Below are 27,243 nucleotides of genomic sequence, written 5' to 3'. Positions count from 1 at the left end.
TTGGAAAGGACCCACAAGAAGAGTCCAACTCCTGCCCCTGCACAGACACCCCAACAATCCCACTCTGTGCATGCCTGAGAGTGCTGTCCAAACACTCCTGGAGCTCTGGCAGCCTCAGGGCCGTGCCCATTCCCTGGGGAGCCTGGGCAGTGCCCAGCACCCTCTGGGGGAAGAACCTTTCCCTGATATGCAATCTAAACCTCCGCAGACACTCCAGGATCCAGCCATTCCCTCTGGTCCTGTCCCTAGTCACCACAGAGAAGAGATCAGTGTTTGCCTCTTCCCTTCACATGGAAATTGTAACTGTGATTAGTCTCCTGTCAATCTCTTCCAGCTGAACAGAGCAGGTGCCCTCAGCTGCTCTTCATATGTCTTCCCCTCAAGGCTCTTTACTATCTTTGTTTCCCTCCTTTTGATGCTCTCCAACAGCTTAATGTCTTTTTTATCTTGTGGTGGCCAAAACTGCCCCCAGCACTCAAGGTGAGGACACCTCAGCCCAGAGCAGAGCAGGACAATCCCCTCCCTGCCCAGCCATCAGTGCTGGGCCTGATGCCCCCCAGGACAGGGATGTCCCTCCTGGCTACCAGGGCACTGCTGGCTCAGATCCAACTGGCCATTGACCAGGACCTCTGGGTCCCTTTCCAGCCTCTCATTTCCCATTCTGTCCATACATCCAGGTTAGCCCCATCCCAGGTGCAGAATTCAGCATTTTCCCTTGTTTAACTTCATACGTTTGGTGATTGCTCACCTCTAATTTGTCGAGGTCTCTCTGCAGGGCCTCCCTGCCTCCGAGGGAGTCAACAGCTCCTTCCCAGATCTGTATCATCTGTGAGCTTGCTCAGTATCCCCTCCAGTCCTGCATCCAGGTCATTTCTGGAGGTGTTGAAGAGCACAGAGCTGAGGGTGGAGACCTGTAGAACCCCAATAGTAACAGGTCCCAGTCTGATGTCACCTCAGTTATTGGTACCCTTTGTGCCTGACCCGTGAGCCAGTTGCTCACCCATTCCATGATGTTTTTATCCAGCTGTGGGCTGGACATTTTGTCCAGAAGGATCCTGGGAGAGACAGTATTGAAAGCTTTATTAAAATCTACAAAGATTCCATCAACTGGCTTTCCTAGGTCAACCAGGTGGGTCACCTTGTCATGAAAGGAAATCACGTTTTGTAGCAGTGGGGTTTTGGGGGTTTTTTGAAGCTGTTTAGGGCTCCTTTGTAGTGGGCTTTGGGTGTGTTTGGTCTCTGGCTGTCTGGTTGGGATGGCAGTTTGGGGATGTTTGGTCTATGTTTGCCTCTTGTCTAGCCTGTGGCAGTTGGGAGTGATTTCTCGCTCCCTGTCCCCAAAAATCCTGCCCCTAGCCTAGAGAATTCTCTGTCAGTTACAGTCTTTTCTCTTTGCTGTTGGTTTGTCGTTCCCGCCTCGGCTCCTGACCTTCCCCCCCGACGATTTCCCGCGGTCTCCTCCAGAACAGCAGCAGTTTTCTCTGCCCCCTCGCTCTCCGCAGCTGCCCGCGCGGCTGCGGTTCCTGCTGCGGGACCGAGACCGCCCCGGCGGCTCCGGCCGCCCCGCTCCTGCTCCGCCGCCGCCCGCGAGCGCCGCGTCCTCTGCCCGGCGCCGGCGCTGCTGCCGCCGCGGGAAAGCCGCGCTGCCGGAGCCGAGCGCCGCCGCCGACAGCGCCGTCCCCGCGCGCAGAGAAAGAAAAGCAGCTGGGAAAAGCAAGCACCGGGCCCTTCTTTATCTCCTTCGCCACCAATCCTTTAGGCGCTGAACCCGCGTTCCGAGCCCGCCGAACCGTGACCCTGCCCGCCGGCGGCAGAGACAGGGCACGGCCACTCTTGCCCGTGCCCCGATCGCCTCCCGTGACCGGGGCGCAATGTCACCGTTTGATAAGCAGGACCTTCCTTTCATGAAGCCATTCTGGCTGTGACCAATGACTGCGTCGTCCTTCGCGTGTATTTTCCATACACAGTAACCTTCTCCATAACTTTACCGGGCACTGAGGTGACGCTGGCAGGTGTGTAGTTTTCAGGGTGCTCAGGAGTTGCTCTCTTGCTTTGCCTGGGCAATGCATGGGTTTCACATTCCATCCTGTGCTCTGTATGGAAGTCTGATGGAGTTGGGAGATTGAGTAGTGGTACTGTGGCTTGTGAGCCAGCTCCTCTGAGCAGTTTGTTGTGGGAGTTGACAACTCATTGAAGAGAACGGCACAAAATTAAGGGCTTGTAGCCACCAGTCCTGTGGAAGTGCATTGTAAATATTCAAGAGCTTGTTGGTCAACACCTTTGGAGCCTCCATTCTAGACTCAGCTGTCTGGTTGCTGGAGTTGAGGCAGCAGTACAATAAAAGCACAAGTGCTCCCTGACCTTTGTGCAGCCTGATGAGGATTTACAATGAACCAGCTAATGGGTCATGACATCCCGCAGATCCCTCAGCTGCTCCTGGTGCTCCAGATCTTTCCCCAGCTCCATTCCCTCCCCTGGACATGCTCCAGTCCCTCGATGTTTCTCTTTCCAGGAGGGGCCCAGAACTGGACACAGCTTTACAGCTGTCTCACCAGAGCACCTCGTTCTACCCAGTCAAAAGTTTTTTCTCCTATTTCCTTATTTTCCCACCTGGATCCTAATCCTAAAAAATGAATGAGTTTAGGTGTCTGACTGAACTGGAAATACAACATCTGGCATGGTCTGGACGTCACCTGTCCTGTCACAGGTAAAGGCTTTGAGAATAAGTTTTTGCTATTTCCCAGAATCTCTGTCTGCCAGCAGTGTTTACTGCCGGTCCTTTTAGCAAGAGGATGCCCGCTAGTCTCTTGGAAAATGCAAATTCATTCAGATTTGGGTAATTTTTGCTAAGTCTTTCAACTCCATTTGAATTGGCAAAGTCCTTCAGCCTCTGGAGGTCAATCTTTGCCTTCCTCATTTATGAGATGCCAGGCTAACAACTCCTCTCAGGTTTTTTCGTGGTCAGAAATTTTCCTCATGTTGAATCCAAACATGTTGAGCAAGGTCTAACTCAGCTTCCTCTAAATTGCCAACTGCAGAGCCACAGGCTTCAAACAAACATTTTGGAGAAAAAATATTTCAGCTGACTGTCTCCTTTCCTGCCTGTTCATTTGGCATCATTTGGGTTTGACTTTGAGGTCTGGTGTCAGCAGAGACTTGTGTGCAGAGCTGATTAGCTATTTATTTGTCAGATGTTGGTCCAGTCTGCTCTCAAGAGGGTTGTTTGGCTCCTTGGTCTGCAATTTCAGCTGGAAAAGCAGCCAGACAGATGTATCCACTGCCTGTCAGTAGGGATGCTGTGAGTACCTGCTCTTGTCAAACTTGGTGCACTGAGATATCAAGAGATGGAAAATTGAGCTGTAACAGAACTAGTGCCAAAATTCATCTGGAGCCTTGAAAGCACCAAATGATCCTGAGTTAGATGTTACCATGTGCTCCCTATCCAATATGTGCTATGTCAATTATAAACTGGTTTACAGTTCTCAGTGCAATATTTAGGACTGAGTCAACAAAGCCATACCTGTCCTACAAGGGCAGGGATCCACCTCTTTGAGGACACATCTGAATTCATATTTTCCACCACGTAAAGCAAATTTGTATATATATAAAGTTGTAAGACTGGCTAAATTCACTGCCAGTTTTTTCAGCTTGGAAAGGTGGAGTTGGCATTAGACACACAAAAACCTCATTTAGGGTTTTTAAACCATAAAAACTGGCAGAGGGCAGGGTTACATGAGATACTGGGAAGACATTCTTCCCTGAGAGGGTGGGGAGGCCCTGGCATAGGTTGCCCAGAGAAGCTGTAGCTGCCCCTGGATCCCTGGAAGTGTGGATGGGCTTTAATGTCCTTTCCCACCCTAACAAGGCTGAGATTAGTTGATCCCATTATTTTAATTAAAATCGGACTTTATGAGGGCTCACAATAATTTTACCTTCCATTTCTGATTTCTACACATTAAGCAAATGAATGCTTGAAATTCTATTCAAGGCCCACCAAATCCTGGGTCATAGTGCTTATTTTGTTCAAGATATTTCTTTGTCCAATTCCACTCAATCACAAAGAATTAAAATTCAAAACTCATCCCAAGTCTGAAATGCGAATGGGCTGTTTGAGGATCCATCATCACCTTGCTTGAAGTTTCAGGATTAAGGAAAACCAGTTGAGTAAAAAAGGAAAGTTGCAACTTTGACAGGACAATTTGGGCCATGAAAAATTTAATTGTGGGCAAAAGTCCCATGCCTTGGCTCCACTGCCTCCCACCAGTGTTTACTGCACAGAGGAGGGTAATTATTGTTCCTGTTAATGAACCGAATAAAATAAGGAGTAAATTACTTGGAAATTCAAAATCTAATTTTTAAAGTGATATCTCACTTAACCATGTAATGTAATGAAAAACATTAGGATATAGATTTCTCTGGTCTTGGAGTTTAGATATGGGAAAGGATTTAGATTTAGCTCAGACAGCACATTTTTTAGACACAAAAACTCAGAAGATTTTATAAAAAAACTATAATAAACTTATATGAAAGACTAATACCCAGAACTTCTCCCATCAGCAGAAACCTGAAAAAAACATAGTTTAGTTATCCAGAAAAACCCAATCAGTCTAAAACTCAGCTATTTCTTCCATAAACATCCATCCTAAACAAGACAGTGTTGACTGGAGGACAGGCAGGTTGTCCTTCCCTCTCTCCAGCCGGTGAAGGTTCAAGGGCAGCAGCAGAGGCACCAGCCCTGCTCAGCTGGAGCTGTGGCTCAGTGCATGGGGTTTGCAGTGAACAGATTTATTCTGAAAAGGATCGTCCATCGGAGGCCTGGAGAGGTGGTTCAGGTTCGAGGGTCAGCTGTGGCCTAGTGTCAGACATCTCCCTGGTGGCTCTTTGTTGCCTCACTCCCAGCCAGGGAGGGCTGTTTGACATCCTGCTCTGCAGAAGGGAAGGTGTTGGGACACAAATGCTCCAGCACTGCAAGTACAGCACCACCAGGGCTGGTCAGAGCACAGCAGACCCTGTGACCTGGGGGGATCATATCGAGGTGAGGGGTGGGATTTCCTTCTGCTGTCACTCCTGGCAAAGTTCCAGCTGTCACCATCCAGGAGGCAAGCCCTCAGAGATAAGGTTACATAATTGTCCTATTTTCAGACTGATTTCAGTCCTTCAACACAGCCAGTATAATTGGTTGAACTGGTGAATGTTTTTAGTCATAGAATCAAAATATTTTGAGTTGGAAAGGACCTGTCAAGTCCAATTCGTATTTCTGCACAGGACAACCTAAGAATCCCACCATGTTCCTGAGAGCAAAGGGACTTAGAGCAAGGGAAGAACCAGTCAGGTGGAGATGCAGCTGGGGCAGAGGGAGCAGGGCCATCATGGCATATCCCATCCTCAGGAATACCGAAGTGGGATACAGAGGTGCTGTGGAGCCAGTGCCACTCCAAAAGCTCTGCTGTCACCATCATGTGTGACATGGCAGGATGCAGAGAGAGCCCGGCTGCAGCTGTCCAGGGAGCAGCTGCTTTGGTCACCTTCCTGTGCCAAAGGAATTGGAGAAATAGAATCATAGAATACCCTGAGCAGGAAGGGACCCACGGGGACCATCCAGTCCAACCCCTGCCTCTGCACAGACACCCCAACAATCCCACCCTGGGCATCCCTGGCAGCGCTGTCCAAACACTCCTGGAGCTCTGGCAGCCTCAGGGCCATGCCCCTTCCCTGGGGAGCCTGAGCAGTGCCCAGCACCCTCTGGGGAAGAACCTTTCCCTGATATCCAGCCTGACTCTCCTCTGGTGTAGTACCAGGCCTTCCCTGGGGTCCTGTCGCAGCTCACAGAGAGCAGAGATCAGAGCTGCCCTTCACAAGGAGCTGCAGCCCCACAGGAGCTCTGCCCTGTTATGGGAAGTGAAAATTTCCTCAACAGCCAGGAAGGCAGATAGCTCATCAACTCCACTAAAATACTAAATCAGCTCTGAAAATGCTGAGTTGGACAGGGCTTGGAGCAGCCTGTCTAGTGGGAGGTGTCCTTGACCATGGCAAGGGGTGGAGTGGGGTGAGATTTAAGGTTCCTTCCAACACAAACCAGTCTGGGATTCCATTAAAGGCTCCCTAGAGCAAAAGTGACCCAAAAAATGTGACTTAATTCATGTCTCACTCTCATTTCTGCCAACGGTGACTCAAACCAAAGGAAATAAGATCAGGAAAGACACTTAAAGCCCTAATTCACAACCCCCAAATGAAAACTTTACAAGATAAGTCTCACAAGGAAGCGAAAATGAGAAAGAATATCACCCAGGCATAGAGAGAAGCTTTGGGCATGTGGGTGAAGGGGTGAAAAAGCCAAAGGTGGGGGCAGGAGTAGTAAAAAAAAAAAGAAAAAAATCAACCCCATCAGACACATTCCCCTATAATAAAAACACCTAAGGTGACCCAAATACAGCTGGAGTGGCTTTGAATCATGCCAGGAATGCCCAGCAAAGATGCCATTACTTGTCTCCACACCCCAGAATTCAGAGACTGCATCAGGTGAATTTTTGTGGGTCAATATCTGAACAATTCCACATCAAATCCTGCTGCCTCCAAAGTCAGATTGCCTCAGCAGAGAAAAATGTGCAGAGACAGATACACTCTGCTGTTGCAGTCAAGTAGAAAAATTAAAAAGAAGAGCCTCATAAAATCAGACCTGCTCAGTTGAATTGATGGCTAGCCTGTCATTTCTTCTAAGTGCAGCTAGCACTTTGCAAGTTCCCATGTGAAAGCAATCCTGGTGTGAACAGTTTGTTAACATAACAATCTGTTCCTGGGTGAAAAACAACTAGCACCTCCATAAACATTAAATCAATCCCATAAGAACCAGTGAAGAAAATATGTAAACAATTTAAGAATAGAGATATTTAATGGACAAGTAAAGTACCTTTTACTAACCAATGGAGTAATTGGCAAGAAAGCTATTAACCAATTAAAGTTGCACAGGAGGTCGGTAAAAACTGTATAAAAATTAGTTGTGTGAATAAAGAATTGGCTTTTTCCTGCGTGAAGAAATGGAGTCTCGCCTTATTCATTCTGATACTCTGCCAGTAATTCATTTTTACAGAGCAAGTGTCTTGGCCATAAGGTCACAAACCAGCTCAGTCCTTCCAAGTGGCTGCTGAGGAAAAGGACCTGGGGGTATTTGTCTGGCCATGGTGTGTCCAACAGGACCATCCAATGACTGCACCCCTGCACCCTGGTGAGGCCCCACCTCGAATCCTGGGGTCAGTTCCTGGGAAAGACCTTGAGGGACTGGAGAATGTCCCAGGGAAGGGAAATGGAGCTGTGACAGGGTCTGAAGCACCAGGAGGCAGCCGAGGGAGCTGGGGGGGAGGGGTGCTGGAGAAAAGGATGCTCAGGGGGGACCTTCTGGCTCTCCACAACTCTCTTGACAGGAGGGAGCAGCCAGCAGGGGTCAGGTTCTGCTCACAGGGAACAGGGACAAGACAAGAAGGTTCAGCACTGAAAATACAAGACTCTACAAGTCACCCCAGGGGAGATTTAGGTTGGATATTATGAAAAATTTCTTTCTGGAAAGGGTGGTCAAGCCATGGCATGGGGCCCCCTCGCCTGGGGCGGTGGTGGAGTCACCACTCATTAAAGTGTTCAAAAACTGCGTGGATGTGGTACCTGGGAACAAGGGTTAGGGGTGTAGACGGCAGTGCTGGGGGAACATTTGGACTTGGTGATCCTAGAGGGCTTTTCCAACCTCAAGGATTCTGTGATTCCATGATTTTGCTTCTTTCAGAAACTTCTCCAATGCTACTTTGTCAGCCAGAAGCAGAGGTCAGACTCCAACTGCACTTGCCTTTTCTTGTTCAAACACAGCTCCTACTCTCACAGCAGCTCCTTTGCAGGCCAAGTCCTGCTCCTCCCAACCACAGACCAGACCATGAAACTTCTTTGCAACAACAGAAGACCCAAAGAGGCCTTGAAAGTTTGGTGAGGTCCTGGCCCAGGTTTCCCAGAGAAGCTGTGGCTGCCCCATGCCTGGAAGTGTCCAAGGCCAGGCTGGATGGGGCTTGGAGTAACCTGGTCTAATGGAAGTTGTTCCTGCCATGGCAGAGGATGGGACAGGATGAGCTTTAATGTCTCTTCCCACTCAAACCAGTCTGGGATTTCACAGTTCTGCTGTACTACACCAGCACTCATTGAAGCTCACCGAAGGTAGAGACTGCTACCTCAAGGTAGAAATAGTCCAGAAAAAAGAACAGCCCCTTTAGGGCTTGAAGGCAAAGACTGTGCCTTGAAACACGAGGCAGAAGCCAGATCTGCATTCCTGGAGCCCCTGCACTAGGGCCAGGCTGCAGACACAAAATCACAGAATAAACCCAGGTTGGAAAAGACCTTTGAGATCACAGAGTCCAACCTGTGACCTAACATTTCCTTACCAACTAAGCCACGGCACTGAGTGCCTCATCAAGTCATTTTTCAAACACCTCCAGGGACGATGAATCCACCACTTTCCTGAGCAGCCCATTCCAATGCTGAACCACTTTTCCTGTGAATAATTTTTTTTCTAATATCTAGCCTAAACTTCCCCTGGTGGAGCTTCAGGCTGTGACCTCTCATCCTGTCACTAGACACCTGAGAGAAGAGACCAATCCCCATCTGGCTACAACCACCTTTCACAGTGGTTGACCTTACTAGAGAGTGATAAGGTCACACCTGAGTCTCCTTTTCTCCAGGCTAGACAACCCCAGCTCCCTCAGTGGTTCCTCACAGGGTTTGTGTTCCCAGCCCCTCTCCAGCCTCGTTGCCCTCCTTTAGACATGCTCAAGCATCTCAACGTCCTTCCCAAACTGAGGGGCCAGAACTGGACACAGCACTCAAGGTGTGCCCTCACCAGTGCCAAGTACAGGGGCAGAATGACCTCCTGCTCCTGCTGGCCACACAATTCCTAACACAGCCCAGGAGCCATTGGCCTTCTTGGCCACCAGGGCACACTGCTGGCTCATGTTCAGCCAGCTGTCAACCAGCACCCCCAGGTCCCTTTCTGCCTGTCCAGCCACACTGTCCCCAGCCTATAACACTGCAGGGAGTTATTGTGGCCAAAATGCAGGACGTGGCACTTGGACTTACTGAACTTCATCTTATTGGACTGTGCCCATTCATCCAACTGTTCCAGGTCTCTCTGCAGAGCCCTCCTACCATCAAGCAAATCAACACATGCTCCCAGCTTGGTCTCATCTGCAAATTTACTGATGGTGGACTCAATCCCCTCATTCAGATCATCAATGAAGAGATTAAAGAGATTAAATAGGACTGGGCCCCAACACAGAGCCCTGAGGGACAGCACTGGTGACTGGACACCAGCTGGATGCAGCACCATCCCCACCACTCTCTGGGCCCGGCCATGCAGCCAGTTCTGAACCCAGCACAGAGTGCTCCTGTCCCAGCTGTGGGTTGCCAGCCTCTCCAGGAGTGTGCTGTGGGAGACAGTGCCAAAGGCCTTGCTGAAGTCCAGATACACAACATCAACAGCCTTTCCTGCATCCACCAGGCAGGTGACCTGGTCACAGAAGGAGATCAGGTTGGTCAGGCAGGACCTGCCCCTCCTAAACCCATGCTGGCAGGGTCTGATCCCCCAGCCATCCTGTAGGTGCCAGGCGATAGCACCCAAGATGATCTGTTCCATAAACCTACTGGGCACTGGTGTCAGGCTGACAGGCCTGGAGTTTCCCAGATGTTCCTTCTAGCCCTTCAGGGATGCCATAAATCCCTTCAGGCACAGGAAGGAGCCCAGTGACAGAGGGAAGAAATGCCAGGAGGCTTTGGAGCAGCAGATCTCCCCAAAGAAACAAGCACCACCTTGGAATTCTACCTTCCATAAAGGGGGAGGCAGGAAATTTCCTTTCCTGCAAGTCATTAGGTTTGCTGGAGGGCTGAGGCGTCAGGGAATATGGGCATCTCCAGGAGCTTGATGCAGGCTTGGAGCAGCAGGAAGGTCCTTGCAGCTTTGTATTTACACCTCACTGTCCTGCTGCCAGCACGGTCTGCCCTGACAGGTCCTGCACGTCTCCAGCAGTCTTCAAAGATCCCACAGTTTATGGCCTCCTCCTGGTGCTCATGCCTCCTGTGCTGCGCCTGCACTACATCCTGGGATGCTTCCAAGGAGTTTGGATTGCTGCTGGAGCTGCTGTGCCACCAGGTTTCCCAGGAGAACCAATGGATATCAATTGTGATAACAGATTGCTTCAGAGCCCTTCGATTGGTCATGCCAGAAATAAGTTTTATTTCTTTCCAAACCCAGAATACTACCTGCAGCCATGAAAACCCCGCTGCATTTCCCCACCCCTAAAGCCCCAATCATAATTGACTAATCCAGCCTTGTCAAACTTCACAATACATTTCAGTGGAAGGAAAAAACTTCCCATGTGGTACATGATAGAATTCATCTCTGCCCTGCAGTTCTAGTTAGCCAAGGAAGAGAATTATGGTGACAAAGTTATGTATTAGCCCTAATTTAGTGAGATATTTTCAACCTTGTCCTTAAAATGCATAATTCCTACTTATGACTTAACAACTACACACATGGTACAAGGGGCTGCACTTTGCTCTGTCTCCCCAAACTGGGGACTACAATCATAAACTGGGAATTTAGAATAAATAATCTGAACATCCCTAAGTCTGTCTCTACAAGGCAACCAAGCAAGGTCCTAATACTAATGTGCAACTGCATTAATGTGCACATGGTCTTCTGACATTAAGATATTTTTCACAAAATCTATTTATACATGTGCATGAAAAACATGGATTTGAAGGATGCTGAAGCAGCAGGACTTGCCACAACCACGCACCTCTTGCATTCATCCAACAGCTTCAACTGTTCAGAAGCCAACTTCAATGGTCCAGAAGCCACTCAAAGATAACAATTCCATCCAAAATAACTGCACTAAAACTACTCAAGATCCAACACGTCTCCTGAGGTCATGTCACAAGCAAGAGGCACCATTAGCAAGGCAGAGTATGGAGGACAGTGGTTTGGCCAGCTCAGCTGGCCCCTGGCTCTCCTCTCTTGCCTCTTCTGGTACCCAGCAGGTGACCCCTGAGGGAATTTTGGTTTATTCTGTCATTTGGGCCACTTTTCCTTTTGTAATGTTTTCTTCTGAATGGTCACGTTTTACCTTTGTTTCCATGGGGTCATCTGCATCGTCTACAGCAAGAAATAAAGAAGGATTAAAGTTTGCAAAGTCTTCTCTGACTTCATTCAGGTGAAGATACAAAGCATCAGAAAATGCTTCTGTTCATAGGCAACAAGAATCATGAAATCCCAGGATTGTTTGGGTTGGAAGGGGCCCTAAAGCTCACTGCATTCCACCCCATGCCATGGGCAGGGACACCTTCCAGACTGTCCCAAGTCCTATCCTACTCCTTAGCCCTTACTCTATTCCAGTATCTGCTCCCCTGTATGAGCTGGTTTTCATACTGAGATGGGTGTTGGGATAATGCTTGGAGTCAGGGACTTTTGGCTTTCCCAACATTTCAAACATTTTAGTCCCTGGTACCACAGGGTTGCTGGAAGAACTGCCAGCATACAGTGGTTATATCTGTAGTATTCCAGTGTGCAACCTCGTGGACACATTAACAGTATCCATTCCAGGGTTTGGAACAATTAATTCCCTCAGATCAGAGGGGTGAAGGAAGGAAGAGTTAAGGTTCCCCTCAGCTGCTGCATGTTTGGTTTCTATAATATAGAGAGGCTGCTGTGGTTCACTGTAAAATAAAAAGGTATTTTGTCACTTAAATTCCATTATGGAGCCAGGCTAGGAGAGATGGGAATGTTCAGCCTGGAGAAGAGAAAGCTTCCGAGGAGACCTGACAGACCCTTCCTAAAGGGGCTCCAAGAGGGCTGGAGAGGGACATGGGACAAAGGCCTGGAGGGACAGGACAAGCAGGAATGGCTTCCCATTGCCAGAGGACAGTGTTAGGTGGGATACTGGGACGAAATTCTTCCCTGTGAGGTTGTTGAGGCCCTGGCACAGGGTACCCAGAGAAGCCATGGCTGCCCTGGATCCCTAGAAGTGTCCAAGGCCAGGATGGACAGGGTTTGGAAAAACCTGGGATAGTGGAAGGTGTTCCTGCCCATGGCAGGGAGTGGAAACTGGATGAGCTTTAAAGTCTTTTCCCACCCAAACCAGTCTGAGATTCCACGTTTTACTGTGAAGGATTCCTCTGAGCTCAGCACAGGCCCTGGGATTTCAATTTTAAGAGCACAGATGCCATAAGTGACACATCTGTGTGACTGGAAATACCTAATTAATTACGTACTTCAGGCTCGGCACAGTTTGAGTGTTCTAGCTCTACTAGTAACTACCTGTTTGTTATCCATATGGTTGAGCAATGCAGAAAACCATGCCAAAAGGTGAATTTCTTGGAACTCACCTCTCCAGAGCTTTGTGCTCAGTGGGAATCTCAATTTCTGATATGGCATAGGGCAGATCATGGTACCAAGGACAAATAAGAATGTTCTGGTTTACAAGAAGCATGGGCAGAGCTGCAGAGATTTCTGCACCACATTGGAGACACATGCAGCCAGCCTGGGGCTGGGGAGTCAGGGTAGTGGAGAAGATCTGGTTTCGGGAAGGCATTTCTGCAGCAGGCAGGAGGATGCACCAAGGGGAGAGGAAAGGAAGAAAAGGCTTGCACTCTTGTTCTTGCACTTGGGACAGCATTTTAACAGTAACCAGAAGAGCTGCTCATGATGTTGGTATCCAACATGGAAAAGCATCCTGGAAAAGCACCCAAAGCCAAGCCCCAGAGCCCTAGGTTCCTGAGGACAGCCTGTGTGTCACAGCACAGGGAATGTGGGTGCTGCAGCATCTCTCACCTCTTGTGAGCTGGACTGTTCTGTGCTGCTCCTCTCTGACCTGTTTCATCAACTGCAGGTTGTGGTCACTGGCTTCCTTGTGGTTCACCATGGGGAAGGGGTAATCCTGACCTGGGTAATGTGGAGACAGAGCCTTTACCACACTCAGCAAGGACATTTTCCCTGCATTTGGAATACTTTCAGCTTTTCTTAAATGGAAGTGCCTAATCCTTTCCATCAAAGAGAAGAGCTCCCATTTTGACCTAAGAGCCTTCAGAGATGTGTTAGAGCACAAGTAAAAGCACAAGATGTTCTGATACTATTTAAAGCAGCCAAGCATCCAAGATGGATAAATTCAAAGGCAAAAGTGTGGAGTGATCCAAGAGTTTCAGGACATAAAGTTGAAGCAAAAATATGTACTGTGAAATGAGACTCCAATAAAAAAAAATGTTAATGGAGAATGAACAGAAGGAAGGCTGTTGGATTCATCCATTTTCAAAAGATAAATGGCTTATGTTGGAAGTGTGATGCTTCCATCTCATACACATTTCTTTTGGATAGTCAGCAGCAGAAAAATCCTTAGCAAGGAATGTGAATTAATTACCTATGATACATCCTGCTTGCTTCTGCTCCTCTTCAGATGCCGTCCAGGGCTCGTAGATGTACTTGGAGGGAAAGTTCTTTAGTATGGGCAAGTATTTCCTACAAAGCAGTGGTAACAGGGGGGTTTATAATCCTGCAGGCAAATATTCATACATTCAGAGAAGTGTAAACCAACCTGTGCTGTGTTAATATTGATATTACAATCTGTGGGAAAGTTCTGATTCACTCTCCACAAAAAAATCAGGTTTATGTTCTCAAACCTCCACAGGTGATATCTTCCAAAAGTTAACTTCACAGCATAGAATAAAAGGGGTGATTTAAACAGTACTGCAGTTCTGATTTCCTCCAAAATATGTTTTTAACATTTTCACTGACATTTCATCCTAAACATTAATAAATTTAAAAAACAAACTAATTTTAAAAAATTGTTGCAGAATGGCAAAGTCATTTTCTGTCTCACTCTGAGGTACCTCAGCACAGGCTTCTCCTTGGCAATACCCCCATCTAGACAGGGTGGGAGGAAGAGATGTGGGGAAATGGAGCTGTGTTGGGGGTTGGGTTTTCTTTCCTTTTCTTTCCTCTACTTGTGGATACCAACCTGTGCTGTGTTAATATTGATATTACAATCTGTGGGAAAGTTCTGATTCACTCTCCACAAAAAAATCAGGTTTATGTTCTCAAACCTCCACAGGTGATATCTTCCAAAAGTTAACTTCACAGCATAGAATAAAAGGGGTGATTTAAACAGTACTGCAGTTCTGATTTCCTCCAAAATATGTTTTTAACATTTTCACTGACATTTCATCCTAAACATTAATAAATTTAAAAAACAAACTAATTTTAAAAAATTGTTGCAGAATGGCAAAGTCATTTTCTGTCTCACTCTGAGGTACCTCAGCACAGGCTTCTCCTTGGCAATACCCCCATCTAGACAGGGTGGGAGGAAGAGATGTGGGGAAATGGAGCTGTGTTGGGGGTTGGGTTTTCTTTCCTTTTCTTTCCTCTACTTGTGGATTTTTTTCCCACTGAGTTGCTAAGAAGCACTGATGGCTGTGTGCTTGAGACTGCAGGGAGGGGGAACTCCTCTGTTTTTTGGGAGCTTCTCTGGGAAGGACAGAGATACCACAAGATTAGAAGCAGGTAAAGGATGGGGGCTGGGGCAGTTGCAGATCTCTCGCTCAGTTCTGGGCTTCGGAGGACGGTCGGACCCACAGCCTCAGAAAAGGAATTCATTGCCACAGCCACAACCCAGCTGGGAGCTGCTTTTCTTCTGCTGCTGGGCCCCGCACCCCCGTGCCCTACCGGGATGTCCCGTGGTTCCAGCTACTGCGGCAGATCTTCTGATACATCTTGCCCACCACGTGGGGATTTTTTGCTCATTCCTGCTGTTCCAGCTCAGTGCTTCTCCGAGTTCTGTGGGGGCACTGGGACTGGATGCCCCAGGGTTTGTGGAGCAAAGCCTCTCCGCCATCCCTGCCCGTCTCGGCCCAGCCGCCACAGCGCCCCCTGCAGCCGCGGGGGGATCACTGCAGCTGCCCCGCCCACCGGGAGCCAGCAGCGCCCCTGCTGGCTGTGCCCGGAACTGCACCAAAGGGAAAGCGAAAGGCCGGGACTGGGCTCGGGTTCTGGTAGCTGTTAATGCTGTAGGCGCTGTTGTTTGTTTGCCTTGTTACACATACTAGTAAAGAACTGTTATTCCTATTCTCATATATTTTTGCCTGAGAGCCCCTTAATTTCAAAATTATAATAATTTGGAGGGAAGGAGTTCACATTCTCCATTCCAAGGGAGGCTCCTACCTTCCTTAGCAGACGTCTTTCAAACCAAGACAAGCTGTTTGCTCAACATTAACACAGTGAGTCCAGTGCTTTGAGAAAGCCCATCAGCACATTACGGAGAGACAAGAAAATGATACTGTGAAGCAAAGAGAACTCAGAAAATAAAACCTATGTGTGTGCAACTAAAGAATGGCAGGGTTAGATGGGATATTGGGATATTTCTCCCTGTGAGGGTGGTAAGGCCCTGGCCCAGGTTGCCCAGAGAAGCTATGGCTGTCCCATCCTTGGAAGTGTCCAAGGCCAGGTTTGGAGAAACCTTAGGATAGTGGAAAGTGTCCCTGCCCATGGCAGGGAGTGGAACTGGATGAGGTTTAAGCTCCCTTCCAAGGACATCCCAGAATTCTGTGAAAAGCAAGAAACAAAGTGCAGACTGGAGCAGAGAAGCTGTGGGAAGTTCTAAATCCTTTAGAATCAAACATGGTGCTGGATGCAATAAGTGCTCACAAATGAACACAAGCCTTGCTCAGCCATTGCTTGGAATGACAGATATCTCTCTGCTTCTCCATGCCTCAGTTTCCCCAAGTGTTCAATAAAACCCTGTTTAATAGTTGCGTGTGTTTGAAACTGATCCAGTTCATCAGTTCCTGCTGTCAGAGGAGCTTGAGAAGCTCTCAGGGAGGTGGTGGGGTGGGTGGCCCCTGACCTGATGTAGTCACCCTGGGGGTCTGTGCGCTTCCCGAAGCGGATGGGGCAGAAGATCCGTGTGTACTGGTGGAAGAAGGCGCTGGCTGACAGCCACATCCAGTTCCCAGCGTTGATGCTGTAGTCAGCATCTAAAAGCAGCTCTTCAAAAACCTGCACATCAGGGATGGGAAGAGAGAGAGAAACACCCCTGAAATAGCTATATTGCAAAATCTAGACAAAAGCAGGCTGGGAGGCTGCTTCTGGAAGCACAGCACTGAGGGGCCAGGGCTGCCTCCTCACAGGCACACCAGGAATGCTCTCCACAGACAGAAGGAAGACAGAGCAACCCAAAAACTCTGGGTCTGGAACCTGCTAGAGACTGAGCATGTCTCCACCAGTGTCCTCGTTATCTGAAAATCATGAGGATTTGGGGAAGGGAATGAACTCTCACCACTGTACTGAGTGACAAACAAAGAGATTCCATAAACCCTGAGATCCACAGGAAGGGACAGAACTAAACCCTGCTCTGTAGAACTGTCCACTGCTAGACTCACGCTGAGCAGGGTTTCTCAGGGCCAGGCAGAACAGAGGAAAATAAAAGCCAGCAGTGAACCTTCATTCCCTCTTCCCAGCTGATCCAAAGGTCCCCCCGTGTCAGGAAGCAGGCGACAGCATGCCGAGCCAGGTGATGGATCCAGCCTTCCTGGCGCAGCTGGGTCATAATGGCATCGATCCATGGGAACCCTGTCTGTGCCTGCAGCAGAACAGGAACATCAGTTCTCCCCTCATACACTGCTTTCAGAATTACAGGATGGTTTGGGTGGGAAGGGACCTTAAAGCCCATTCCATCCCCCACCATGGGCAGGGACACCTTCCACTTCCACGTTGCTCCAAGCCCTCTCCAGCCTGGCCTTGGACACTTCCAGGGATCCAGGGGCAGCCACGGCTTCTCTGGGCAAGCCAGCCCAGGGCCTCATCCATCCTCACAGGGAAGAATTTCGTCCCAATATCCCATCTAACCCTGCCCTCTGTCAGCTGGAAGCCATTCCCCTTGTCCTGTGACTCCATCCCTGGTCTCAAGTCCCTCTCCAGCTCTCCTGGAGTCCCTTTAGGCACTGGAAGGGTCTCTAAGGTCTCCCTGGAGCCTTCTTTTCTCCAGGCTGAACATTCCCAGTTCTCACAGCCTGCCAACCACTGTAAGATGCATTAAACCACCAGCAGGGACCTATCAAGGGAAGAGGAAAGCTCCAATGCAGCTGCTGTGGCCATGTATCTCATTACCGTTTTCCATTTGTGGAGCCTCTCTGCATCCTTGTACCAGCAGATCTGGAGGCAGATGGGGTTCCCAGCCATCTGGGTGAAGTTGGGGGTTGCTGATGCTACTGTATAGAAGAATTCCCTCCACAACAGCTGCCCTTGGAGTGACACTGGGGGCAGAGAGTGGTGCTTTGCCTGCAAAAGACACAAGGCGACAGCTTCAGTTCATACATAGCATTGCAGCCTCACTTATTTTGTGACTGTCAGGACTATAAAATAAAGATTAATCTGACTACAATACTGGTTTCAAGTGTTCAAGTCAAGTGTTCAAGTCTTTAGTGTTCAAGTCAAGGAAATCAAGTATCTGAGGCAATGCTGTCAGGCCCAAAGCAAAGCCAAACTGCCAGACTTCAGTGTTACCTCAAACATACTCCATCTACCTTCCAAAACAGTGTCACACTGGGATTTCTTACACCAAGCATGTGTTTATTAATGTGTTAACTGAATTCAGGTGGCTCAGCCATGTCTCAAATGATAATCTTAAGATAGAGGTAAAGGAGGTTGGTTTTCTTGGACTGGTTTCAAGCTCACTTTTTCTTAAGAATCAAACAAGATTTCAGAAAGTGGTTTTCATTTATGCAACAATTAAAACTTGTCTAAGACAAAAACAGTTGATTTCCAGAAACAAAACTGTATAAACCAATCAAAAACCTCCCTTAAGCACCAGACAGACAAACTAAATCCTTGAAATTTAGGAAGGTTTTCCTGGACTTCCCTGCTGATCCCAGGTCTGCTTGTTCCCTATTCACAGAACCATGATTTGGGTTGGAAGGGACATTAAAGCCCATTTCACTGCACCCTCTGCCATGGCAGGGACACCTTCCATCAGCCCAGGTTGTTCCAAGCCCCAATTAACCTGGCCTTGGACACTTCCAGGGATGGAGCAGCCACAGCTTCTCTGGGCAGCCTGGGCCAGGGCCTGCCCACCCTCATAGGGAAGAATTTATTCCCAACATCTAATCTAAACCTGCTCTCTCTCAGTTTGAAACCATTCCCTTTTGCTCTGTCACTGCAGTTCCTGATGAAAATATGAATTTAGAATACGAATATTCTGTTTCTAAAACTTAACTGGGAAGAGCTGCAGATATTCACAGGTGTTTCACACAACATGAAGCCACTCCAGATTTCATGGGACATTGTGAGAAAACATTAACAAAGCAGCATTTTTTGATACACTAAGTCCCTACCAAGACGATCCGAGTGTTAAATCCTGCCTCCCATGCCAGACATGTCACAGTTTTGGACTTGCTTACTTAGGAACAATTATTTGCTTACCTGAGCATAAATGTTTGACAACCTATAAAAAAATGTCCGAACTGACAGACAGCCCATACTAAAATATGGGCTCAGGCCTGTGGTGCTTGGAAGCAGCGAGTTTGGGATTGTCCTTGGTTTAGTAAAACTTGTCACCCAGCCCTGAAATGAAAACAGAAATCTGGGTTCAGGCAGCACAAGATAACACATGGCCAGTAATAAACAGAGGAAAGCTCTTGGCTTCACTATCACAGTTTGATGTCATGCCTGGAAAACACTCCCGCTTCCCAGAAATCAAGGAGAACAAAACCCGAGCCCAAGCTGCCACCCTCCTCCAAGCCAAGCTGGGCACTGATCTCAGCCCATCTGGAGCCACCACATCCCCTGTGTTCCATCAGGGCTGACCTGGTCAGTCAAGTGTTGCTCCAGGCGCTGCAGCCCTTCAGTCTCCCCTCCTCTCCAAGGAGAAAGGCTCTCTGAGGAAATCTTCAAATCCACAGGGAGAGGTACCCTGTAACACTCAGCCAGGCCCGCGTCAGGGGCCCTACATCTCCTGAAGTGAGAGAGAAAACTCTTTGAAAGGAGCAACAGGAGCCAGGAGAAAGAGGCAGTCCCTGTCCATGCACATACTAAGTAAGTATCATCTATCACAGTCCAACCAGAGCACAGAGAATGAAAGCACAGTGAGAAATCCCAGGCTGTACTCTGCTGGGGGAGAAGAGTTCATCCTGTAATTGCTCCAGGAAATTCTAGCCTGAACTGGGGAAGAGGAACAGTCCCACCAAGTTACAGTGCTCAGAGCAGTCAGCTGCACCCCCAGCTCAGACCCCTTTTAGTTCCCATGCCCTACACAAGGCTCAGAGGCAGTTCCTCTCCCATTCCTCCCAGCTGTCACATCCATCCCTAGGAGGGAACCAAGAGCCTCCTCAGACCCTAAACACAATTATGGTTCTGCCTCCAAATGCCACTCCAGCTCCTGTGCCTCTGAGGAAAGGTCACTCTGGAGTCACAGAATCCCAGACTGGTTTGGGTTGGAAGGGACATTAAAACCCATCCAGTTCCACCTCCTGCCATGGGCAGGGACACCTTCCACTATCCCAGCTTGGTTGGCTCCAAGCCCCAGCCAACCTAGCCTTGGACACATCCAGGCATGGGGCAGCCACAGCTGCTCTGGGCCTCACCACTGGAGAATTTCTTCCCAACACCTAATCTAAACCTTCTCTCTCTTTCAGTTTCATAGGGAAGGAGGCAGATCAGCTTCCTGGGCCATCCCAACTACTCATTCCTAACCAAGTTGGGGCCCCCAAGCTCACAGCCCTCAGCAGCCCCCCCACATCTCCTCAGCCTCAGCTGCTGAGGCTTCCCAAGGCCTCTGCCTTCCATATGGCTGGAAGAACATCAGTTTGGTTTTTCTTCCCCCCCATAAAACACAGATGAAGAGGCCCAAGGAAGTGCTGGTGACACAGAGACTTCTCACAACGCACGAGTTAACTCAGACATCAACAAATCTTTGTACTTACCTGGACAAACCAGGTAAGCCCTGCTGCAGACACCTACAGAGGTGGGGACAGTGCAGCTCTCAGAGCACTGACATAGCTCAGGCCTGCTGGGAAGTATGTGAACCACTTATCTCTCATCAGCATTAATGTTAAAAGTCCAAACAAATCAGCAAGAAAGGGAAAAAAAAACAGTGCTAGAAAAAAATACAGGAACTTATATATTTCAGTACTTACATAAGTCTTGTCATCAGACTGTCTGAGGACAACATTCAGGAAGTAACAGGACTCCCCCAAGATGGGAAGATCCAAGCCTGGGTTGGTGGCACTGAGCTAAGGCCGTGCAGGAGACACGTGATATTGAATCCCAAGTACCTGCAGTCCCATTCCAGCTCTCTCCTGCTCCAGTCTTACCTCCCTTTGAATCACTGGCCTCTCCTCATGGAGAGCTAAACACAAGACATCCTTGACTCTGAGCTTCTTCTCAAGTCCTGGCAGATAAGGGCTCAGTCTCCTTCCCATATAGCAGAGGGGAGCAGAGATTTAAAGCCAGGAGGGAACAGTAAGATCATTCCATCAAACCTCCTGCATAAAACAAACTATTGTGGTCCATCCAATTCCTGTCCAAAATCTTGAGAGGAATGCAGAGCATGCCTTTAAGTAAATTCCCCAGGCTTTCTACTGCTGGAGTTTGACATCTCTTAAAAGCTTTTCTCAAGGTCTGTCTTAGGTTACAAGATGTGGCTGTGTATTGTGTGGCTGGGGCTGTGTATTCTACTGCCATCTGTTAGAGGTGGGGCAGTTATCTTCTGTTAATTGGGCCACCTGTTAAAACCAGGTGGGGCAGTTTTCTTTATATCTTCACACCCTCCCTCTGGGGAGGGCCACCCTGACTCACAGGGGGTCAGCTCCTATTCTGACTCTGGCAGTGTGTTGGGTATTTTTTTTGTACTGTTGCATTTGTATTTTTAATTTTCCTAGTAAAGATGTGTTATTCCTATTCCCATATCTTTGCCTAAGAGCCCCTTAATTTCAAAATTGTAATAATTTGGAGGGAGGGGGTTTACATTTTCCATTTCAAGGGAGGCTCCTGCCTTCTTTAGCAGACACCTGTCTTTTCAAACCAAGACAAAGTGCCTTGCAAAAGCTTAAGACTTTTATGGAATCACAGAATCATTAAGGTTGGAAAAAACCTTTAAGTCATTGAATCCAACCATTATTTTGTGAGGTGTTCCACATGGTGAGAAATCTGCACAGATATCAAAAGAGATGAGTATCAGACCATTCCATCATGTGCTTTCCCCTCCCAATGACAGTCACATCCCCTCTATATAGAATCAATAACCCTCCATGCACAGAAATAAAACAAAAAAATATCTAAAATGCCTCGTTATCATTTGGACCTGGCTCTTCTTTTGGGCAGAGAGAGGACCAGTAATTCCCATTCACAGGCTGGTACTTACTGGAAGTCTTCAGCTGTGACGTTTCGGACAGGCACTTCAGGGTCACCAAGCAGAGACAGAATGTGAAGGAACCTCTTGTAAGTTAATGGGGGACTCCCACCATTTAGGTCCAAAATCCTTAAAAAAACCAAAACAAAATGAAGCAAGATCTCTTCTCGCATAACAGAAACCAAGAAAGAAGCTGGAAATGCCAGTGGACAGGAAGGTGCCATCACAGGCTATAACAACTCCATTAGTGCAACTGAATGTAGAAATTACAGATTTTACAAGTGAAACTCCCCTGGGTGAATGTACATTTATCCCAACAGCAGTTTCTCAGTACCTAAGACAACAAAACTGGGATCAGGATTCCAGGCATGGCTGCACAGCCACAAGCAGCCAGGAGACACAGGGCAGGGACTGGGACACCTCTGGTGTCACAAAAAACAGGTTCAGGGCAGTAAATAACTGTCCTCTCTGAGCAACCACCTGTGCAAAACAGCTTGAATTTAAGACAGCAAGTTACACACATCCATTCCTTTACATAATTTAGGGGTTTTGCAAAACTGGAGCATTAGAGCTGGTTTAATTATTACTGCTTTCCTTCTTACTAATTTCAGTATCTTCAGTCATTCAGCACTGAGTAACAGCTTGGATCCAAGTGTATTCAGACACCAGTGAAAGCTGACTTGAAAGATTTCAAAAAAAATCTGACACCAAAAATTCTTTACCATATTTAATAGACTTTTACAAGTCCTACTAAAGGTCTTAGAGAATTTCTTCCATTCTGTTTAAAAGAGTAAGTTTTTAGGTGAATTAAACTGCCCAAAAGGAAAAAGTTAAGCAGCTGTTTGGGCTGAAATCCTAAAACCTGTGCACAATATCTTCTGTTTCTTTCAAGAGAGCAACACACAAAGTTCCCCCAGCAAACAGCATCACGTTCACCTGAGACAGCTCAATTTCCTCCAAAGGAAAAATCAAGACACTTGGCCTTTTCTCTTCTAAAATTACCTCCCTGGAGACGCTTGTGGGTTTGGGGCAGTCACGTACCGTTGGGTATTGTACAGGCTGTGGCTCACCAGGGAGAGCACCTCGAAGCCCAGCTCTGCCCCCAGACGCTGGATGTTGGCCTCCATCTCCTTGTAAAACGGCTCCATCTCTGCATCCAGCGTCACTTGTGTGATATTCCACTTCCGGATGTGATCCCTAAGAACAATCTCATACTCCCCTTGAATAACCAGCAAGCAGGAGCCCAGCTGGCTCAAGTTTTTGTGGAGATCCTCAAGGGACTGGAGCAGGAAATTCCAGCGCAGGGCCCCGATGTGCATGGAGGAAGTCAGGAATGCTCTGTCCAGGATGTACACGGGGTACAGGGCCTCTGAGGACTCCAGGGCAGCCAGCAGCACTGGGTTGTCGTGGAGCCGGAGCTCCTTCCGGAAAAGGTGAATGGTGCGATGCAGCATCCTGGCTACAGGAGGAAGGGAACCCTTGGCTTTCAGGATACCAAATCCCTATAAAAAACAAGGTCAATTAACAAATAGAAATAGAGCTCAAAAAAAATCCTCTGCAGTTTTTACCACAAACTTCTTGCTTTGATAAGTTTTCACGAGAGAAATGCAGGAACAAGACCAAACCTCTCCTCTGGCTCCACCATTCAGCAGCAGGATCACCACCCAGCTCCACAGAGTGGAGCTCTGCCCCAATGAGTCAATCAAATGGCCTCTACCGCAAATGAGTCAATCAAATCCTTAAATTAAATCCCTCAATGAAATTACATCCCAGTAACACTCACCAGAAGGAAGGAATCAAAACAGATGGAGCTGCCAGAGCCCCATTTAGTGCACGAACACTTTTTAATCCTACAGATGCAGCTGTCAGCAAACCCTCTGGAAGTCATCAGCTGATTTCAAGGAGGTCCACAGGAGCAATCAGCTCATCAGAGACCTGGTACAATACTCCCTCTGTCAGGCGATTTCAGTAGGAGACATCTGAACTTATGGATTTCACAGAATCCCCGACTGGCTTGGGTTGGAAGGGACGTTAAAGCCCATCCAGTTCCACCTCCTGCCATGGGCAGGGACACCTTCCACTATCCCAGGTTGCTCCAAGCCCCAGGCAACCTGGCCTTGGACACTTCCAGGCATGGAGCAGCCACAGCTTCTCTGGGAAACCTGGACCAGAGCCTCACCACCCTCACAGGGAAGAATTTCTTCCAATATCCCATCTCACCCTGCCCTCTGGCAGTGGGAAGTCATTCCCCCTTGTCTTGTTCCTCCAGACCCTTGTCCAAAGTCCCTCTCTAGTTCTCTTGAAGCCTCTTTAGGCACTGGAAGGGGCTCTGAGGTCTCCCCTTTTCTTTTCCAGGCTGGACACCTCCAGCTCTCCCAGCCTGCCTCCAAAACAGAGCTGGGTGTGGTAATGACACAAAACTACTCTTGATTCATACATTTATTCCCCTTTGAAGCACTTCAGCTGAATTCAGAGGGTTAGCAGGAGTGCTGACCTTGCATCTTAGGCCAAAGCCTCTCAGGGTACAGTTTGGGAAGCAGCTCCCAACCACTGGCTGCCCTGTTCAGGACAATAGACCCAGCAGATGCCAGGAAGCAAAGGAAGAGCCCAGCTGCCACCTCGTGCCTGCACCAAACCCAGCAGTACCTCCTAAACTCACATTCCCGTATAAAATTGGGAAAGTTCAACGCCCACCTCCCAGGTGGGTCCCCACCTGCTGCTAATTTCCAGCTTTACCCCCAAAGGAGAAGAGATTAGAGATTAACGAAGAACCAAACAACAAGCCCTAATCCAGCTCAGCTCTTCTAAACAAACAGCTCCACTCAACCCCTCACAATGGCTGCACCAGGCAACTCAGTCTTTGTCCCTGCTCAACCCACATCCAGCAGCTTTTCCATGAATCTGATTTGCTCTGTTCCCAAACACACGCACCAGATAAGCCCACTTTGTTACAGCCCCCCAGTAAGGCCCCAAACTCACAAGCACGGGGTGCAGCCCAGTGCAGGGCTGGGCTGTGTGTTGTGCTCTGCCCTGCACTCACTTCCTGGGAGAACTGGAAAAGCAAGGTGACTCTTGCTGCTCAGGGGAGCACCCAGAGAGCATTTTTGGGTACTAAACCACACAAAGTGTGCTGGAAGAGTGCCCGGTGTCCTATGCACCAGCTAGGCTCACTGAGGGACTGCCCCAGTCAGGGGCTCCAAGGCCCCCACAGCCTTACAGCCTTTGGGGCTGTCCCAAGCCCTGTGGCCCCACATGATCTGCAGGGTCACCCCAAATCCGGGATGTTGCTATAGGACACGAAACAACACGGCGTGGACACGCTGCTGCTCTCAAGTCAAGAAAAGGGGAAGTTTATTTTCTGACTCCAACATTTATAGATTTCCAAAGGTGACAGTGGATTGGAGGGTGAAAGTGCCACCTCTCCAATGACACTGAACAAACCAACAGTCCATCAAATTTCTCCTCCTCCATAAAAGAATGCAAAACAATAAGTTGTTTACAGAAAGTGTGCGAGAAAGTTTGCTACGAGAATGCAAACATCAGAAGGCTTAGAAAATCTTAAAAATTCAGGGTGACACCAGGGCCCTGCAGTTCCCTGATGTCTGTGGGATCACACTTACCCCCATGCCCCTCTGTCTCACACACCTGGGACTGCTGTGAGCCCAGTGCACCACACAGCCCATGGGATGGCCCCAAGCTATGCCCCTAGGCGGGACCCATCCCATTCCTCCCAGTGATGGCATCCCTGCAGGAGCAGTGGGGAGCAGGACTAAACCACAAACAGGGACTGGGCACAGGGCAGGGGGCCCAAAGCCAGGGCCTGGGTGGGCTGTAGGGTCTGGGTTAACAGCAGCTCTGGGGATGCCACTAAAGGGGACTGGGGGAATCGGAGCTGGGGGGACAAGGATTTCATTAAAACAGGCTGGGAGGAGCAGGGGCTCCATTAAAAGGGGCTGAAGCTCACTGGGCAGGGTGGGAGCCTAGAGCCAAAGAGGTGTCAAAGCTGGGTGAGGAGCTGGGATCCCCTACTGGGTGGGAAGGAAGATCACTTTTGCAGGCCATGAGTGGTGTCAGAAAGAAACTGAACTCTTGGACACTCCTGTCGTGTCACAAGGAAAGGAAAGATGCTCTGGGATGTTGGAGAAGGCAGAGCAGGTGCTGTCTGTCATTGACATCATGGTGAGATTTATCCGCTGTTACTCTTCCACCTCTCCATGAACCAGTGGTTCAAGTCTGTTCACCCAGCAAGGCTGGGCAGACTCCCTGCCACATCCAGATCACATCTGTTCCCCAAAAATCACCCAGGCAGGCAGAAAATACACCTCACACAGGATTCACCCCTGCACTTTGGGACAGGTACACCAAGACAGAAAGCAGGGAAATCCAGGCCTTACCCTGAGGATTGCACAGCTGATGCTCCAGGGTCTTTACAACATGTCAGCCCAAAAAGAGGAGGTCAATGATCCCAGCTCTTCTACTGTTGAGCATTTCTCCCCACAGGCAGGAATGTGCTGGAGAGATGCAAAGGCTGTCAGTGGCACTACCCAATACCCATTGTGCTGATCCTGTTCCTACAGGCATCCAGAAATTAGTTGCCCAGTTTTAAACACCACTAAATACCATAAATATCTGCACTGATGTGGATTCTGCATCAAAGATGGTCTAAGCCACTCAAGCTTTTGTGTAATTCCCAAGAGCTAAGGAGGAGGATTGCAGGTAGCCTCCTCTCTGGTCCCACTGGCCCTTGGAGCTGGCAGAGCCAGATGGGGCAGGGACAGACCAAGGCCTAAGGAACTGGGAAGAGAAACTTTTAACAGTTTAATTTTCCCTGTGGGACACTCTCCATTGTCAAATGCTCCTTGACTGTATCTTGGCTGATTCAGAAGCAATAGTGAAACAGATAAACACAGGTATCAGACACCTGGAGAGAGCAGATTCAGACCTGCTCTCTCAAACCACAGTCTGGGCTTAGGAAGTAGAATAATTATCACCATTAAGTTGTTTAATGTTATTCTGATTTGACAGGCTTGGGAACTATCCTTAATTGGGATCTAAGAATTAATTTTTTGCATAAATCTGGTTCCATAATCCCACTCTCCACACTAAGCCAGACCTGAGGCTACTGTTGATTCCAACCTCTAGGTTCTTTCCCCTGTTTGAATACTTTAGGTGCTGGATACAGCTTTGATGCAAGAAAATGGCATACTGAGTCATAGGAGGAAGTAAGTCTCAAATACATCGAAGTGTAGGGGCTTGGCTGGGGCTTCTCCTACAACGGGTCGAGAACCACACCCGAGAGTCTCTACCGTGGGGGTGGGCGGAGGGAGGACGGGCTGAGGCTCCAGGGAACCCTAACCGGGCCCCTCCGACGGACGGGGAAGCGGCGAGGAGGCAACGGGAGCGGCCCCTGCGCCAGCCCCGCAGCAGCTGGGGGCGAACGGGCCAGCCTGGACTCCCACCTCCTCCCCGGGGGGGCTCCCTGAGCCCGCCGTTACCTCCTTCCCCACGGCCTGTGGTGGCGGCGGCGGACGCGGCACCGGTTCCTCGCCCCACAGGGCTGGTTACACAACGCCGGCTGGGACGGGTTACGTAAGGACCGCTCCCAGCGGGGCCCTGCCCGCTGTCCGCGGAGGTTTAACGGGTTCAGGGTGGGAGGGGGCAGGGCTGGAGCACCCCAGAGCCGGGGACGCCGGAGGCTGCTGAGGGTCCCGAAGCCACGCCAGCCCTTCCCCGGCTCCCCGCCGCAACCGCAGGCCACACCCCGCGCGCGCGCCTCAGTGAGGGGCGGGGCTTGGGTTCCCGCCCGCAGCGCTCACTCAATGGCAGCGCC

The 27,243-nt window shown here is 49.0% G+C and overlaps 1 protein-coding gene across 4 annotated transcripts; it reads right to left on the bottom strand.

The window, feature by feature from the left end:
• Positions 1–9,925: 9,925 nt before the first annotated feature.
• On the bottom strand, positions 9,926–27,163 carry LOC121365445 (cryptochrome-1-like). 4 transcript variants are annotated; one of them, XM_041489626.1, is made up of 12 exons: positions 26,909–27,163; positions 25,808–25,924; positions 22,455–22,915; positions 21,426–21,542; positions 18,872–19,019; positions 18,488–18,628; positions 17,177–17,347; positions 16,509–16,649; positions 15,915–16,066; positions 13,437–13,534; positions 12,854–12,964; positions 9,926–11,179 (listed from the first exon to the last, which is right to left on the bottom strand). In XM_041489626.1, exons 3-12 carry the CDS (start codon positions 22,865–22,867, stop codon positions 11,088–11,090), a joined length of 1,584 nt encoding a protein of 527 aa, XP_041345560.1. In that variant the 5' UTR covers positions 22,868–22,915; positions 25,808–25,924; positions 26,909–27,163; the 3' UTR covers positions 9,926–11,087. The 4 variants fall into 4 exon arrangements, with proteins under 4 accessions (XP_041345560.1, XP_041345562.1, XP_041345561.1 ...); XM_041489628.1 differs by lacking the exon at positions 16,509–16,649; XM_041489627.1 differs by lacking the exon at positions 25,808–25,924.
• Between the last annotated feature and the right edge of the window lie 80 nt (positions 27,164–27,243).

This window comes from Pyrgilauda ruficollis, unplaced genomic scaffold (genome assembly GCF_017590135.1).
Source record: "Pyrgilauda ruficollis isolate IOZ18807 unplaced genomic scaffold, ASM1759013v1 scaffold95, whole genome shotgun sequence".
NCBI classification, from domain to species: Eukaryota; Metazoa; Chordata; class Aves; order Passeriformes; family Passeridae; genus Pyrgilauda; species Pyrgilauda ruficollis.
The sequence above is the reverse complement of the archived record's forward strand: the minus strand, read 5'-3'. Positions and strand labels throughout refer to the sequence as shown.

Bases quoted from the DNA above. Each gene is read 5' to 3' on its own strand.
- LOC121365445 (XM_041489626.1), bottom strand. From the start codon at position 22,867: ATGCTGCATCGCACCATTCACCTTTTCCGGAAGGAGCTCCGGCTCCAC. The intron at 21,543-22,454 runs GTACGTGACTGC...GGTTTTTTTAAG, and splicing joins AGCCTGTACAATACCCAACG to GATTTTGGACCTAAATGGTG. The intron at 18,629-18,871 runs GTCAGCCCTGAT...TTTTCATTTCAG, and splicing joins AGCAACACTTGACTGACCAG to GGCTGGGTGACAAGTTTTAC.